General features: G+C 41.1%; 1 protein-coding gene across 5 annotated transcripts in view; it reads left to right on the top strand.

Annotated features, from left to right (window-relative positions):
- The window catches only part of USP45 (ubiquitin specific peptidase 45), a 254,120-nt gene that overhangs the window by 197,677 nt on the left and 41,021 nt on the right, over positions 1 to 15,422 (top strand). For all 5 annotated transcript variants that reach the window (XM_068231216.1, XM_068231218.1, XM_068231215.1 and 2 more), the window contains one exon: positions 14,970 to 15,051. In XM_068231216.1, the coding sequence (XP_068087317.1) occupies positions 14,970 to 15,051 (82 nt within the window). The remainder of the gene's footprint in view (positions 1 to 14,969; positions 15,052 to 15,422) is intronic.

The following is a 15,422-nucleotide window of genomic DNA, read 5'->3' as shown; positions in this document are numbered from 1 at the left end:
TGTTTTTCCTCCCTGGGAAATTCTACTCAAAGGAAAAACATGTATGAAAAAGAATTGAAGTAATTGTTTTCAGGACATTATATGTAGTGCAGCTGCAGCACTATTGGAAAGGCAAATTATTCTTTCATTTGAAGCCAGCACACAGCTGAGCTGAAGAGTTTAATGTACAGAAGCAGTTGCATTGTAATTCATAGGTGAAGTAGCGTGGAACCACTTACTTGCCCTTTCTTGCTTTCATTGGGAACAGGTTCATACTTCAAAATTTTTTGATATTTACAGTAAAAATGTACTAGTACACAAAAGTTGAAATAATGCTGCGGGAGTAGGTTTTGCTTTTCCCTTATTTAGGAGGAAAGATGAGTATTTCCTTGCACATATGCTAATAGGGCCATTAGCCCAGGCCCGATCCTCCCATGATGCCAAGTTAGAGAACTTCCTCAGGCAGCAGAAGTCTGGGGGCAGCACCAGGCAGAAACAGGAAGTGAAGAGAGTTCCTGGCCAACCTATATTGGGGGCAACTGTACCTAGCTACCAACACTGGGGGCAACTATAACTGGCTACCTACCTACTCTGAGGGTGTTTCTTGGGGGGGCTCACCGCAGCTATAATGTGCGGTGCAAATTGTCGGGTGCTGTGCAATCATTCCAATTCGGGGGGCGCATCCTCACAAGTTTGCCTCAGGCAGCAAAAAGTCTAGAACCAGCCCTGCATAAGCCTGTTTAAAGGGAGCCTGAGACGAGAAGCATCTCAGGTACCATACCTATCTGGGGCATCCTTAAAGTGAACCCAAATTAAAAATACAAGATTTCAGAAATAAAATCTATTTTCTAAATTATAATAATAAATAGCAGCCTTTTTTCAGCTGCATGATGACAAATATAAAATATTTTACATTTATTGGAGGAACCCCTCCCTTCCTTTCAAATTGCCGGGATTTTTCCGGCAAACTGGTGGAGTAGGAAGTGTCCGGCAAAGGAGGAATTGCTAATGGCTGCCACCAGTATAACCCTAGCTATGAAAAGAGAAGGGTGAAAAGCATGCACCGAAATGATCATAGGCTTGAAGGAGTGTTTATTTATCTTTGTATGTGTCAGAGTGGTGCAACTAAATATTTTTAATTAAAAAAATGTTTGGTTTGGGTCCGCTTTAAGCCCCGTTAGGGCTTCTCTTCCCTTGCCGTCTCCCCAGGTGGCTTTGGTCCCCAGCAATTTAGCCCAAAGGCCTGGCCAAGTCGTGCTTCATTGTACATGCCCTGCCAGGCGCGCACCCTCGTTGCACTCCTGTCCCTGCAAGCGTTGTGCACCCGGGCAGTACTACTGAGCAGGTGCAAATTGCTTCCAGGGACAGGAGCGTGACAGAGGAGCGCGCCTGGCCACGCATGCGGGACAAAGCGTGTCTCTACCAGGCTTTCAGGCTGAATTGCCGGGGACTGGAGCTACCTGGGTAGATGGCTAGGTACACTTTAAGGTAGCGCCAAAAATCGCCTGAGCAAAACGCTAGCAAAAGGGCTAGCGTTTTGCATTCTGCAAGTGTGAATGGGCCCTTAGGCCTTTTTTACACCATATGCTTGAAAAACTGATATATTTTCACTGATCAGTTGGCCCATAATAGTGCATTGTGGAAAAGCTTTCAGTTATGTGAGCAATAAAGAAACCCAGACATTACTTTCTCCTAGGCTGCACATCAGTTGTCCATTCACTTATAACTGACAGCCACTGACTTAGTGTGAAAGGACCCTTGTTGATTTTACTAATTTGACTCCCAGCAGGTTTAATCACTATGATTGATTGAATCTGTCAGAAATCTATGCCCTAACTTGTCAAACATATAATCAATCATAGTTTCTATCAATTTTGGGGGAAAAGATTTACTGAAATTATGAATCGGACAGGAAGGAAAATCGCTGACAATTGGGGGTGGGCAGGAGTGGTGTCGGATTGACTGCCCTTAGCATTGAACAGTGCAATGCTGTGGTTTATACAATTTTTCAATAGATTTTGTGCTGAAAATGTATAGTGTGTAATCAGGGCCGGGCCGAGGCATAGGCTGGAGAGGCTCCAGCCTCAGGGCGCAGTGTAGGAGGGGGCGCAGAATTCATTCAGCTATCATTACTAATTGTGTTTTAAGCAGAAAGAAATAAGAAAAGGGGATACATGACAGTGACTGCATGCCAGATAACTAGATATTGAGGTGTTGGGGAGGTTGTGGGCCCTGTGGCACCTCTTAGTCTAATAGCAATCAGTGTGTGACGGCTGGGGTGGCAGGGATGGAGGGGCGCACTTTGGTGTCTCAGCCTTGGGTGCTGGAGGACCTTGTCCCGCCTCTGTGTGTAATGGGGATAGATTCCCCTCTGTTCTGATTGCGATCTGAGAGGGATCAGTCATTTTCCCACATTGGATGGCGATCTATTGCTATATGGCTAGCTTTACAGAGAAGATCAACTTGTTTATAGTGCCACAGCTGCATACTTGAGGGCTGACAAATGCTTAAGGGGCCCCATACACTCAGCCGATTTTCTGGCCGACCGATCGATCCCGATCGATCGCAAATCGGTTGGCCAATCGACCGATCGATGGCAGATTTAGATCGATTTCGATCGATTTCCATCGAACTGGCAGGGTGGAGAATTTAGGTCGATCTGATGAGATTGCTTATCAGTTTGCATTGGCCTTAATGGAAATCTGATGGCAAAAAAATGCCATCAGATCGAATTTCAATAGATTTCAAACTGAAATCTATTGGAATTCTATCCTGGTATAAAATGTTCTAAAAACGCATCAGATAGATCATCAGATGCATTTCTTATCTATCTGCTGCCAATCTGACAAGTGTATGGGCACCTTTATTGTGCTCAAGCAGACAACTGCCTGTCCACCACCAGTCTAGCTAAGATGAGGTCAAGAGGTTCTGCTTTAGATAAGTGCATTATGACAAGCACTAGTTGACTTGTTTACAGCAGTCCTCCTTTTCCTCGTCATTGTATAATTATATTTATTTCCATTAGATCCATTTCCATAGATCTTTTTTGAATAGTATAATGTAACCACCACTCACATGAAATGCTCACTGCTCACTTTGTTGTGAAAAAACTATAAAAACATGTCAGTGCTGAGAAAGTCTTTCTTTTAAATATAAGACTGTTTAAAATATTTGTAATTTTTCGTTTTGCAGCTAGCCATGTATTACTGACTGCAAGTTCAAATTACACTTCTTCCACCAAATGTCTTATAGATATACTTTTTGTTTTTGAGCTCAACAATCCATAATTTCAGGACTACGGAGCAACCATTTGTTTTCAGGCTGTGGTGAACACACAGTGATAATATAGACATATACTGTTTTGCCCAAAGTATTGATACACCCCTCTAAACCATTTAATTCATGTGTTCCAATCACTTCCATGGCCATGGGTATATAAAAGTGAAAGGGTGCCACCTGTGGAATAAGTCCATTGGTGAAATTTCTGTAACACTAAATATCCACAATTAAAGTTTAGTGATAATATAACACAGTAGAAACAACTAGCAACAAAAGCAACTCTGAGGCCTTGTTCACATTGCGTACCGCTCGCGTGTCCGACCGCGGTGGGCTTTTTTTGAGTTTTTTTTTTTTTTTTTTCCAATTCCCAGCGCTTGGGTGGGCGATTTGTTTTTGTGGTTAGCAGTCAGGAAGTGAACTCTTTGATCCGGAAAAGAATAAATGCAATGTATTTATTCTTAAAAACGCAAACGCAATCGCTCCACAAAGCAGTTTTCTGAGCGTTTTGTGTTTTTTCTATACCTTCCATTGAGGCGAAATCGCTTTGCAAAGCGGAACGCAAACGAGCCGCTCATATGCGAACTATCTCATACAGAATCATTGTGAAGGCGCTTCCAGGCCGATTTTGAAAAATCGCCCTCGCTTAAATAACAAAAACGCCTGCAGTGTGAACAAGCCCTGAAGGTGGTAGGTAAAATCACAGATCAGGATCAGTGCATTCTGAGGTGCACACTGTGCAGAATTCAGCAGTTCTCTGCATTGTTAATAGCTATAGTCTTCTAAACGTTGCATGGCCTTCAGATTAGCTGAGAAACATTTTGTAGCACCTGAGGTGCCAGGTGTTACCTGGACCGAATGCTGTTGTGTACTCCAACAATCTATTGCCTGATGAAGTGGGTCTAGGCCTGCGAAACGCGTTGCGAATATCCCCCTGGAGTGTACCAATAAAATTAACTTGTTTTGAATGCACAGCTTCTTGTGTCTGCTTGTAGGAGGTAAGTCCACCACTGCCTCCTAAGCATTTTTAAACTTTTCAATAGTTGATTTTATCCTTTTGGCGCCTCTGTTCTTCATTACTTTATATTTGATATCCACCCCTGGTGGTGGGGGATACCCCTTTCTTTTTTCCTGTCTACAGAGAGCGACTTCTTAAAAGGAACCTAAACTGAGAAGGATATGGATATTTCCTTTTAAATAACACCAGTTGCCCGGCAGTAATGCTGATCTCTTTGGCTGCAGCAGTGGCTGAATCACACACCTGAAACAAGCATGCAGCTAATCCAGTCTGACTTCAGTCAGAGCACATGATCTGCATGCTTATTCAGGGGCTGTGGCTGAAAGTATTAGAGACACAGAATCAGCAGTAGAGTCAGGCAACTGGTATTATTTTAAAAGGAAAAATGCATGTCCTTCTCAGTTTAGGTTCCCTTTAATCCTGAGTGAGGACAGGATAATCTCCTCACCTGCTTATACAGTGGTTTCCTGGAGGTAACCCTGGTTTGTGAGTATAAAAGTTGTACTCGTCTCATAAACTCATTTATCAATACTTACTACACTATATTGGACTCTCGGTTCTCTCTTTTACATATTTTGTAGAGAGCGTCATGGAATGGGTTTTCATGGCCAAGCAGCTGCTTACATCCCCGACTGCAATGAGAAGCTTTGGATGAAATTGTGTTAAGCACATCAACACTGGATTGTAGAACAAAGACGTGTTTTCTGGAGTGATGCATCGCACTTCTCTGTCTGGAAGGGCCCGTTTCCACTATCGCGAATCCGCATGCGTTGCCCGCATGCGGATTCGCACAGTCAGTACAAGTGGATGGGACTGTTTCCACTTGTGCGTTTCCCCGCACGTTTTTCTGTGCAGAAAAAATCTGCATGGTAGGGCCCTCAGAATTCGCCTGCGTGTGGAATGCAGGCGAATCGCACGCAATGTATTTAATAGGGAAATCGCATGCGTTTTCCCCATCCATTTTTTGCCGCGATTTCGCATAGGTATTAATGTTAATTTACACAGGCAGTGACATGGTTAAATTCGCATACAGCCTTACCTATGCGAAATCGCATGCAAAATCGCGGCAAAAAACGCATGCGGAATCGCACCCGCATGCGATTTGCCTGCGGTGATTCGCCGGCGATTCCGCAACGCTATAGTGGAAACGGGCCCTTGTCTTTTGGACTAGTTTTGGGTTTCTTGGATTACAAAAGAACAGTACTTATCTGACTGCATTGTGCCTAGTTTAAAGTTTGGTGGAGGGAAGATTATGGTATGAGGTTGTTTTTTCAGGGGTTGGCTCTTTAGTTTCAGTGAATGCTTCAGCATACCTAGACATTTTAGATTTAATTTCATGCTCCTATTTCTGTTCCAACATGACTACAGTATGTGCACCAATTTACAAAGCAAGGTCCACAAAGACATGGATGAGTGAGGTGTGTGAACTGATTGGCCTGCATAGAGCCATAACCATAACCTGACAGAACACTTTAGGATGAAATAGAGTGAAGATTGAAAGCTGACCTCTTCTGATCAAACATTCTAACAAATGCGCTCCTAACCCTTTTGCCCATAAGAGTTGAAACAGTTCTAGCTGCAGAGGGTGGGTCAACTCCATATTAAAGCGGAATATAACCCTGCATTTCAACTTTGCTCTAAAATATTATTTACAGCATATTATATGCAAAAAGCATTTTTTTTTTTACTAGACCAGCATTGGAAGGGTTAAAGAGGAGCTGTTAGGTATAAGGTCTCAGAGAAAATAAACACATATATCAGTAGCTAAAGATTGGCTGTACTTACATTACATATGCATTTCACTGTCCACGTTTGGATTTCACAGAATTTGTATATAGTATATGCAGAGATAGATGCTCCTGACAGCTCATGGCAGGCTCCATGTTTTTCTGTCAAATGTGTACTCTGTCTGTGTATCATTGTGTCTGTTTCCTGGTCACAGATAAGCTTGTACTTGAACAACACAGTGTGCAGTGAATATTAATGAGCCATGTGGCTAGGAACAATAGCTGACTCCTGCAGTGTACTCTGCCCGAGATTTATCAGTGCTACGCGATTACAAGCTGCTGTAATAACGTCTCATTAGCAGCCGAGGGGAGAGCCCCAGAATGCTTTGCAGTATGGTATGCGGCTTGCGTCTTCTTAAGAATAACAGCCTTGCTGATAAGCACACATCAAAGGTAACTGAGATTTTTATCTTCACTAATTGCTTTTGGGCTTCCTTCTAAACTGTTTAACACAGGAGAATAGAGGTTTAAATTAGCTTCTGCAGCCTGACAGTTACTCTTTAAACACAGACGTTTCAAGTTCCGTGGAGAGATATGCAGAAGTTCAGATTGTTACATTCTATGTATCTATTGATAAACAGTTACACACTCTTTGGCTGTCCTCCAAGCTCCTTCTCAGTCAGAGAGATGAGTCACATTAAACACTTAGATACATTTCTGTAAACAAAATGTATCTCTTTTCAGCTTCGGATGCGTCTGCAGAAATCTAAAGGAACTTTAAAGCCCTGTGTAACCCTTCCAATGCTGGTCTAGTAAAAAAAAAAATGCTGGTTGCATATAATATACTGTAAATAATGTTTTAGAGCAAAGTTGAAATGCAGGGTTATATTCCGCTTTAAAGGGGAACTGAAGAGAGAGTTATGGAGGCTGCCATGTTTATTTCCTTTTAAGCAATACCAGTTGCCTGGCGGTCCTGCTGATTCTTTGCCTCTAATACTATTAGCCATAGCTCCTGAACAAGCATGCAGCAGATCAGGCGTTTCAGACTTTAAAGTCAGATCTGACAAGACTAGCTGCATGCTTGTTTCTGGTGTTATTCAGATACTACTGCAGAGAAATAGACCAGCAGGGCTGCCAGGCAACTGGTATTGATTAAAAGGAAATAAATATGGCAGCCTCCTTATACCTCTTACTTCAGTTCCCCTTTAAAGGGAATCTAAAGTGAAAGGAATGCAGAGACAACCATTGTCATTTTGTTATAAGCAATGCCAGTTGCCTGGCTGTCATGCTGAGCTTTTGTTTTTAGTTGTTTTTGCGTTACATACCTCCTCCAACAAGCATGCAGCCAGTGGAAACAGACCAGAGTCACATATTCTGATCTGCATGCTCTTTCTGAGCCAGTGACTTAAAGTATTAGAGGCCGAGCATCAGCACAGAAGTCAGGCAACTGGCATTATTTGAGAAACTCACTTCAAGTTCCCCTTAAAGTGGAGCTGCCAGCCATATTATCTCAGAAAAGAAACACATATATAAATAGATAAATACTTGCTTACATAACTTACATAAATACTTGCTTACATAACTGTCTTCAAACATTTTGATTTTAGTGATTTTTTTCTATAGTAAAAAAAGAGAAAATCCTTCTTAGGATTTTCCATTGTGTCTGTGTCTATCTTGAAGCCAATCCTGACATCATTTCCTCCCTTACTCTGTCTGTGTATCATTGCCCCACCTCCCACCCAGTCTTTAGACACTCCCACCCAGGTCTGCTGTAAAAAGTGCATTGAGAAATTGGCCAATGAGAGAGGAACAGGTGTTGGAGCGGAAAACAGGAGGGAAAGAGGCTTCAGGGAATCAGGCTGCATTAGTTAAGTCTGAAGGGAAAGTGAAGAAAAAAAAAAGAAAGTACAAGCATACTCTGCAACTTCCTTTGTGTGGCAAATGTACCAAATGAGAGCCAGTGAATCTGGGGAATGATGTTTTACGGAGGAGAAAAACAAGATTTTTAACTTTTGGATTGCCTGGTTAGCATCCTTATTACTTGTTTACCAGATAAAAATAATTGATTTTATGCCCGACAGTTACACTTTAAGGCCTCGTTCACTTAACATGTGTTGCTGTCCGTATTTCAGGAACACGTGTAGGAGGCAGACTTGCATGCACATCAGAAGTACATAGACTGCACTGTCTGATGTTCACATTGCATGCGTTGCGTACCAGTGTGGTGTGTGAATGCATGCTGAAACGCATTTTTTGACAAAAGGCGCGCTTCAGTGAATGGGATCAGCCATGCAATGCATGGAAAGGCAGATGGCGTGCGATCATACGTGTTGCGTTCCGATCGCACAACCATCTGCGTGTGATGATGTGAACGAGGCCTAACTGTCCTTATTTTTGTTGGTAAAGTGATGTCTCTGTCCTTTACTAGCTTGTCCAGATTTGTCATAACACTCCTCCTAAGCAATTTTATGACTGAAGTCACCATCTGCAAAGATCTTTACATTCGGGATGATACATTTTGTTGCTAGCTGCACTTCTTTCTTATGTTTTTTTCTTTTTTTCAGAGGATTCATTGGGGCAGATGACCATTTTAGTTTTCTTGTTGTTAAATAACAAACTAGCTTTGGTACTTTTATTATTTGACATCCATCAACTGTACCTCACTTTTAGCCATCAGAGTGGTATCATCGGCATATCCCAGGTTGAATGAAAAGGCTTTCCAGCAGAGTTCCTGGTGTTTCTGTGTTTTGATCAGAGGTTTTTTGGCAAATAATTTGGTTTCAGTGAACTATCCATTCTTCTTAAAGGACAACTGTAGTGAGAGGCATATGGAGGCTGCCATATTTATTTCCTTTTAGCCACTACCAGTTGCCTAGCAGCCCTGCTGATCCTCTGCCTCTAATCCTTTTAGCCATAGACCGTGAACAAGCATGCAGCTGATCAGGTGTTTTTGACATTTTTGTCAGATCTGACATGATTAGCTGCATGCTTGTTTCTGGTGTGATTCAGAGACATGTTTGTGGCCAAATAGATCAGCAGGACTGCCAGGGAACTGGTATTGCTTAAAAGGAAATTAATAGCCTCCATATGCCTTTCACTACAGATGTCCTTTAATTATCACTTAATGCAGTGCTTATCAAAGACTATGAAATCTAATGTTTGGAAATAATGAATAAAAAAATCCAGAAATGTCTCCTCCAGGAAGCCCACAGGGAGACTGGTATAAGATGTTGCAGCTATTATTCGATACTTATATTGCAAGGTGCATTTTGAAGAATTATTATTATGATCTAGCACCAACATTTTTCAAAGTGCTGTACAGAGTATTTAGTCTTGTCACTAATTGCCCCTTAGAGGGTCTAACAATTTAATCCCTACTATAGTCATATGTCCATCATAGTCCGGGCCGGGCCGAGGCATAGGCTGGAGAGGCTCCAGCCTCAGGGCGCAGTGTAGGAGGGGGCGCACAATTCATTCAGCTGTCATTCCTAATTGTGTATAAAGCAGAAAGAAATAAGAAAAGGGGATACAGGGCAGTGACTGCAAGCCAGATAACTAGATATTAAGGTGTTGGGGAGGTTGTGGGCCCTGTGGCCCTCTTAGTCTAATAGCAATCAGTGTGTAATGGCTGTTGTGGGAGGGATGGAGGTGCGCACTTTGGTGTCTCAGCCTTGGGTGCTGGAGGACCTTGTCCCAGCTCTGATCATAGTCTAGGCCATTTTTTTTTTTATCTGCATCAAGGTCTCCTAAACAACTCTGAAGAATAGATTGAACATTTCTTATTTACAGAGCAGCTTCATTTTAGTATGTTTGTAACATAGAAAGGCTGGTAATTTTGCCATGGGCAGGCAGCGCACAGCGATTTTACCAGCCTTCAAAATATTTCCACTGGTGCTGCTGCTATTCTGTTAGAACTTATCTGTTTGCTAGGTGATAAAGCATTAGGTGTGTGCCTTGCTTATCATTTGCTCTATACCTGCCTGTCAGAAGCAGAGCTGAGAATTCTTTGACCACACCATCAGCTTCTTATATCTTGCAGTGAGAATATGAATACCTGCTTTCATGTCACATGAGGGAAGTAGAGAATGAAGCTCCCTAAATGCCTCCAGAGGCCAGAAACGCACATCACCACCACAGCAGCCAATAGTGTAAACCTAGCTGTACAATTTAACTCCTTTAGAATTTTTTTTATTGCAGAGACTGTAGTGCACATTCCTTTAGCATTGGGCCCTGCCAAATGCAACGTGTCCTCCTTCACCCCAACTTCCCACCACACTCTGGCTCTGCTAATAAATCATTGTATTTGATTAACTATGGAAATAATATTTCTTGTGATATATACTGTACCTTATCTAGATGCTACAGATATCCAATATTTTAGGTTCAAAGATTACAGCTATGCTTTTAACTAAAGCATTTGTATGCCTCATTTTTATTTATTTAATTTTCATACATATATATGTGTATATATATATATATATTATACTTTGCAGTATCAACTTTACAATTTCAAGTATGTTTGAAATTTCCAAAAGCCTTTCAAACGACTGCCAGACCCATTCATGCCGCTTTACTTAAAAACATCTCTGATCAAAGTAAATGAATCGATTTATAGGAATTTGCAGCACATTCATTTAAGAATAGTACTTGTTCCAGGAACAGTAATTTTCTTTCATAAAAGAATATTTGCAGTACCAAAACTTCAATTTACTGCATGTTTGGCATACATGAGAATGGACAAGGACGAACAGATGTCCTCTAGGGTCTTTTCTTTACCATGCCTAGTTTTTGAGGCATTCCCCTTTATAAATGGGCAGATTGAACCAGGTGCCAAGACCTTGAGACCTGAATCTTCAAAAGGAAGTGAAAATTGACCTTTAGTTGTATTGAGCCAAACACAACATCCAATAATTAATTTCCTTGAAGTTGGTTAGGCCTGTTTTTTTTTTCTACTGTGTCCTTCTATAGATATAACAGGCAATGTATAGCCCATTTGTCCTCCTCTAAGCAATACATTATGCTCATTATAAACTGGTATGCTAGTTTTCCTTGCTTGGCCATCGTTTTGATTATTTTATAATCTTTCTTTCAGTCTAAAGCCAACTACAGTAGAATCTTGTTATAGTAAACTCTGATATAGTAAACCTCTGGCTATAGTAAACTCCATCTCCAGGTCTCAACCATAGGCCTTTTTTACATATACAGTAAAACCTTGTCTTGCAAGTAACTTGGTTTAAGAGCACTTTGCAAGATAAGCAAACATTTTTATGACATTTTGACTTGTTAAGCAAGCAACATCATGATACACAAGCACAGAATGTATATGTGCGTCCATATCATCATAACTGAGACCATGGAACTTCTCCCTTTGACGCTGCAGGATTGTACTAAATCTGAGTGTAGGGACTGTGCAATGTCACATTTTTGTGAAAATCTTCAAAAGTAGGCAAAAGCAATTGTCACTGGATAAGTTCCTTGTTAAAGCTACACACAGATAGCAATGATTCTATTTGTTAAAGGAATACTGTAGGGGGATCGGGGGAAAATGAGTTGAACTTACCCAGGGCTTCTAATGGTCCCTCACAGACCTCCTGTGCCCACACAGCCTCTCACCGATGCTCCGGCCCCGCCTCCGGTTCACTTCTGGAATTTCAGACTTTACAGTCTGAAAACCACTGCTCCTGCGTTGCCGTGTCCTTGCTCTGCTGACATCACTAGGAGTGTACTGCGCAGGCCCAGTATGTTGTGTGTCTGCGCAGTCCGCTCCTGATGACATCAGCGGGAGCGAGGACACGGCAACGCAGGCGCAGTGGTTTTCAGACTTTAAAGTCTGAAATTCCAGAAGTGAACCGGAGGCGGGGCCGGAGCATCGGTGAGTGGCTGCGCGGGCACAGGATGTCTGCGGGGGACCATTAGAAGCTCTGGGTAAGTTCAACTCATTTTCCCCAACCCCCTTACAGTATTCCTTTAAAGTGAAAGCCTTTTTTTTACATTTTTACCTTTACACAGTACAGTACTTTGTATTAAATATTTTTTGTATAAATGATGTTGGATTCTGGACCGAATCATCTGAGTTTCCATTAATCTTTATGGGGATTTTCTTTAATATAAGAGTGCTTTGGATAACCTGTATGGTTCCGGAACAAATTATGCTCTCATACCAAATATCCACTGTACAATGTATGATGAATCCTGATATAGTTAACTACTTGGCCAGGCCCCTTGAAGTTTACTATAAAGGGATTCTATTGTATATTTTTTAATACTGCCAAAAAGAAAAAATAAATTAACTACGCTTTCATTCAAGCATAACAGTCCACTGAGTGGTTTATAGGACCTCCCAAAAATCATTCTCTCAATTCACTTCTGTCCCAGAAGTCTATTCAAAGGAAAAATAAAAATTTCAAACATTATCTGCACTGTTGTCACAGTGTACGACACTGATTCTTTCACTTACATGGGCACTGGGAGTGGATTTCAAAAGGGATAATGTGATTTCCATTTCAAAGCCCTGAGACTGGACAAAGCTTAGCATCTTCATTCAGGATGTTGCTGTGATGGGCTATAGTAGCACCAGCTACAGAGCAGAGAAGGCAATAAGCTTGCTAACATTGTTGCAGTTGCTCATATGTTGCATCTGCCATGTTGTGCCTTTGAGGTAATGTGGTGACCACATTATGGAGAAAAATGTATAGTGATGGGGAATGTTTCTGGTCTCTGTCAGGTGGGGAAGGTTTTTCCAGGAACCCAGTTTGTTTGATGTACATGTGGCTATTCTCTGTGGTCCCTGGTGGCAGAATTACTTCAATTTTCTTCTAATTTGAGCTCCAGCAATCACCAGCTCCCAAACTAATCACTGAGCTCCTCTATGGCCTTAATTCACATTACAGGCTATGGCGATGCCCAAATCATTGGTGCAGCTCTGCCTCAAAATAAGCTGTCTTAGAGGAAGGGGCTCCATTAGCACACAAGGTTGAACAATATAAATCTGTATATACAGATGGCATTGATCTGAAACTGTATGGTAAATTCATAATACAGCAGAAAAAGAGATATTTGCTATTGGGGTGAGAGAGACTGTGGTACTAGCAGGCTCCTTTGGCTTTTGGTGTAAACAACTCTAAGCAACCTAGCTCTGAATGATGACTATTTATTGTTCATTGTGGGCCAGAAACTGGATACTTTTGAGGAGGAGAACAGAGTAGGCATTAGAGTTGTCCAGTACTGTATACTGTTGGAAATATTCTTTGCATACTGCAGATATGAGAGAAAGTCTGCATCAATGGCAGCTGACACGCAATCTGCAGAGGAGAGGGACACTGTCTATGCTCTTAGAAGGAACAAGTAGTATACAAAAGGTAAAAACTGTTAAATAGTGGTGCCATCTTTCACCATACAGATATCCTATGCTTCCAGGGTTCCTTGGCATTGGAACACCAGCCGTGAAAGTCTGATCTGTGCTGTGGCTACTCCAGCCTCTTGACTTTGGCCTAGTCCACCAGACCTTTCAATTGGCCTGGAATAGTCCTCTATTGATTCTGCTGCTCTCCTCTCCCCTTCTATTAGCTTTCTGTTCCTCAGACAACTATTATTATTTGTATTATTTATACTGATATTAGAAGGCGCATGTTGCTTGTAGATGAATCTGGATTCATGTGAGTGGTCACTTAAGGGACCAGGGACATCTGAAAAGCCTGGCCAGCAGCTATATACATCAACATTTCCATTATCCCCCTATATCCTGTACCTGGTGAAACTGGGCTTGTCAGCCACCTTTTCCCATACTAATGGAAGTTTTCTATAAACTAAACAAAAAGAAACCCAAACGTTTTTGTAACGGGTGCCTTTCCATTTGCTTCCTACTTGTGAGCCATGTAGGGAAATGAGATTGATAACTAGTGCAGATATCTTTTGTTTGAAAACGTAGGTAGTTATTCTATTGATTTTTTTAATTGGAAGAATTGATCTACAAATCATTTTACTAGTTGTTTAAAGCAGGACTGTACATAGTTTAGCAAATAGTTTGTCTTTGTTTGTATTATTTGGTTTTTACCTATTTGCCTATTACAGAAGGTATATGTGAATGTATAGTGAATCTTATTTAGAACATGTATATTGGGCATATGACTGTACTTGTTTTATGAGTTATAAGTGTTATTACTACTGTTTTTTGTTTTTTATTCCAGGTCTGTTAATAAAGTTCTATGTATGTATAAGTTGCCTAAAGTGGCACTAAGCTCGCAATACTGTATATTTTATTGTCGTGTTGCAATTGACAATGATAGCCCCATGGGGCTAACACATGATAGCCCCATGGGGCTATCATGGGGCTAACACATTGATCATGATGTGGCATAGCAGGTTCTGATACAGAACCACTCTGATTCTCTGATTGCAATGCATTGACAGGGTGATCTGTGCATTTACATCGGTAGTGGGGCATACTTGTGTGGTACTGCATGGCATTGGGCACACTGCACCGTCAATGGGCAATGTGACTTTTGTGCAATGTTGCGATGTGAATGAAGATTAATTGCACCACAATTAGTTCTAAATAGTGTGAAAAGAGCCTAATGCCTTTATTGATTATGTCGGTTTTCAGGTATTGAGAATATATTTAATCAATAACCTTAACAGTTTTTAATCTAAGTATTCTGCCTTAATTGAAAAGTTCCATCTTTACCTGATCATTAAATATTTATTGAGAAAAACCCTATTAGTCAAGTTGTGGAGCTATAGATAAGTAGAGAAAGGGTGGAGCTGCTTTTTTCCTCTGCTGCTATGAATCTCTTCATCAGCTATCTTGGTGGGCAGTATCTAGTTAGCATAATTATATCAACAAGAAACCGACCCAGAGGTTGTAAATTCAATTTTGTGCAACACAATATTAATTACTCCCCTATTTATGTTTTAGTATTTGTAATCTATTAGTATCTTCTTGGTAAAGCATTGTGCTTTCTCTTTCACAGCGCATACAGACTGGAATATTGAAAGCTTTCAACAACCCAACTCCTAAAACAGCAGATGAAGATACAAAAAGAAAAGTCAAATGTAAGCTGCTTTACATGAACTGCTTCTGTGTAAAGTCATTCCCTCTAATTAAAAAAAAAAAGTCACATCTGAAAAATACAAAAAACATAATTACATTCAAACATAGATGGATGACTCCACAGCAAGTAAAATGATGGATCTGAAGGCAGAGGGTTATGGGTTGATTTGGGGCTATTAAAGGGCTGATCAGGTCAGTTCAGGAGCTTCATTAATGGGCCAGTGAAGAGGCCCTGAAGTGTACATTTTATGGAAATCTTTAATAAATGTTAAACTTTTGTCTCTTCATTGGCATTTTCAAAGATATAATATGCCATAATATTCTCAACCAGGTTTCTGCAAGATCTTGGTGTTATATGGGAACTTTTCAGGGT

The sequence above is a fragment of the Hyperolius riggenbachi genome, chromosome 4 (assembly GCF_040937935.1).
Source record: "Hyperolius riggenbachi isolate aHypRig1 chromosome 4, aHypRig1.pri, whole genome shotgun sequence".
Taxonomy (NCBI): domain Eukaryota; kingdom Metazoa; phylum Chordata; class Amphibia; order Anura; family Hyperoliidae; genus Hyperolius; species Hyperolius riggenbachi.
This window is presented reverse-complemented; position numbering and strand designations above follow the sequence as displayed.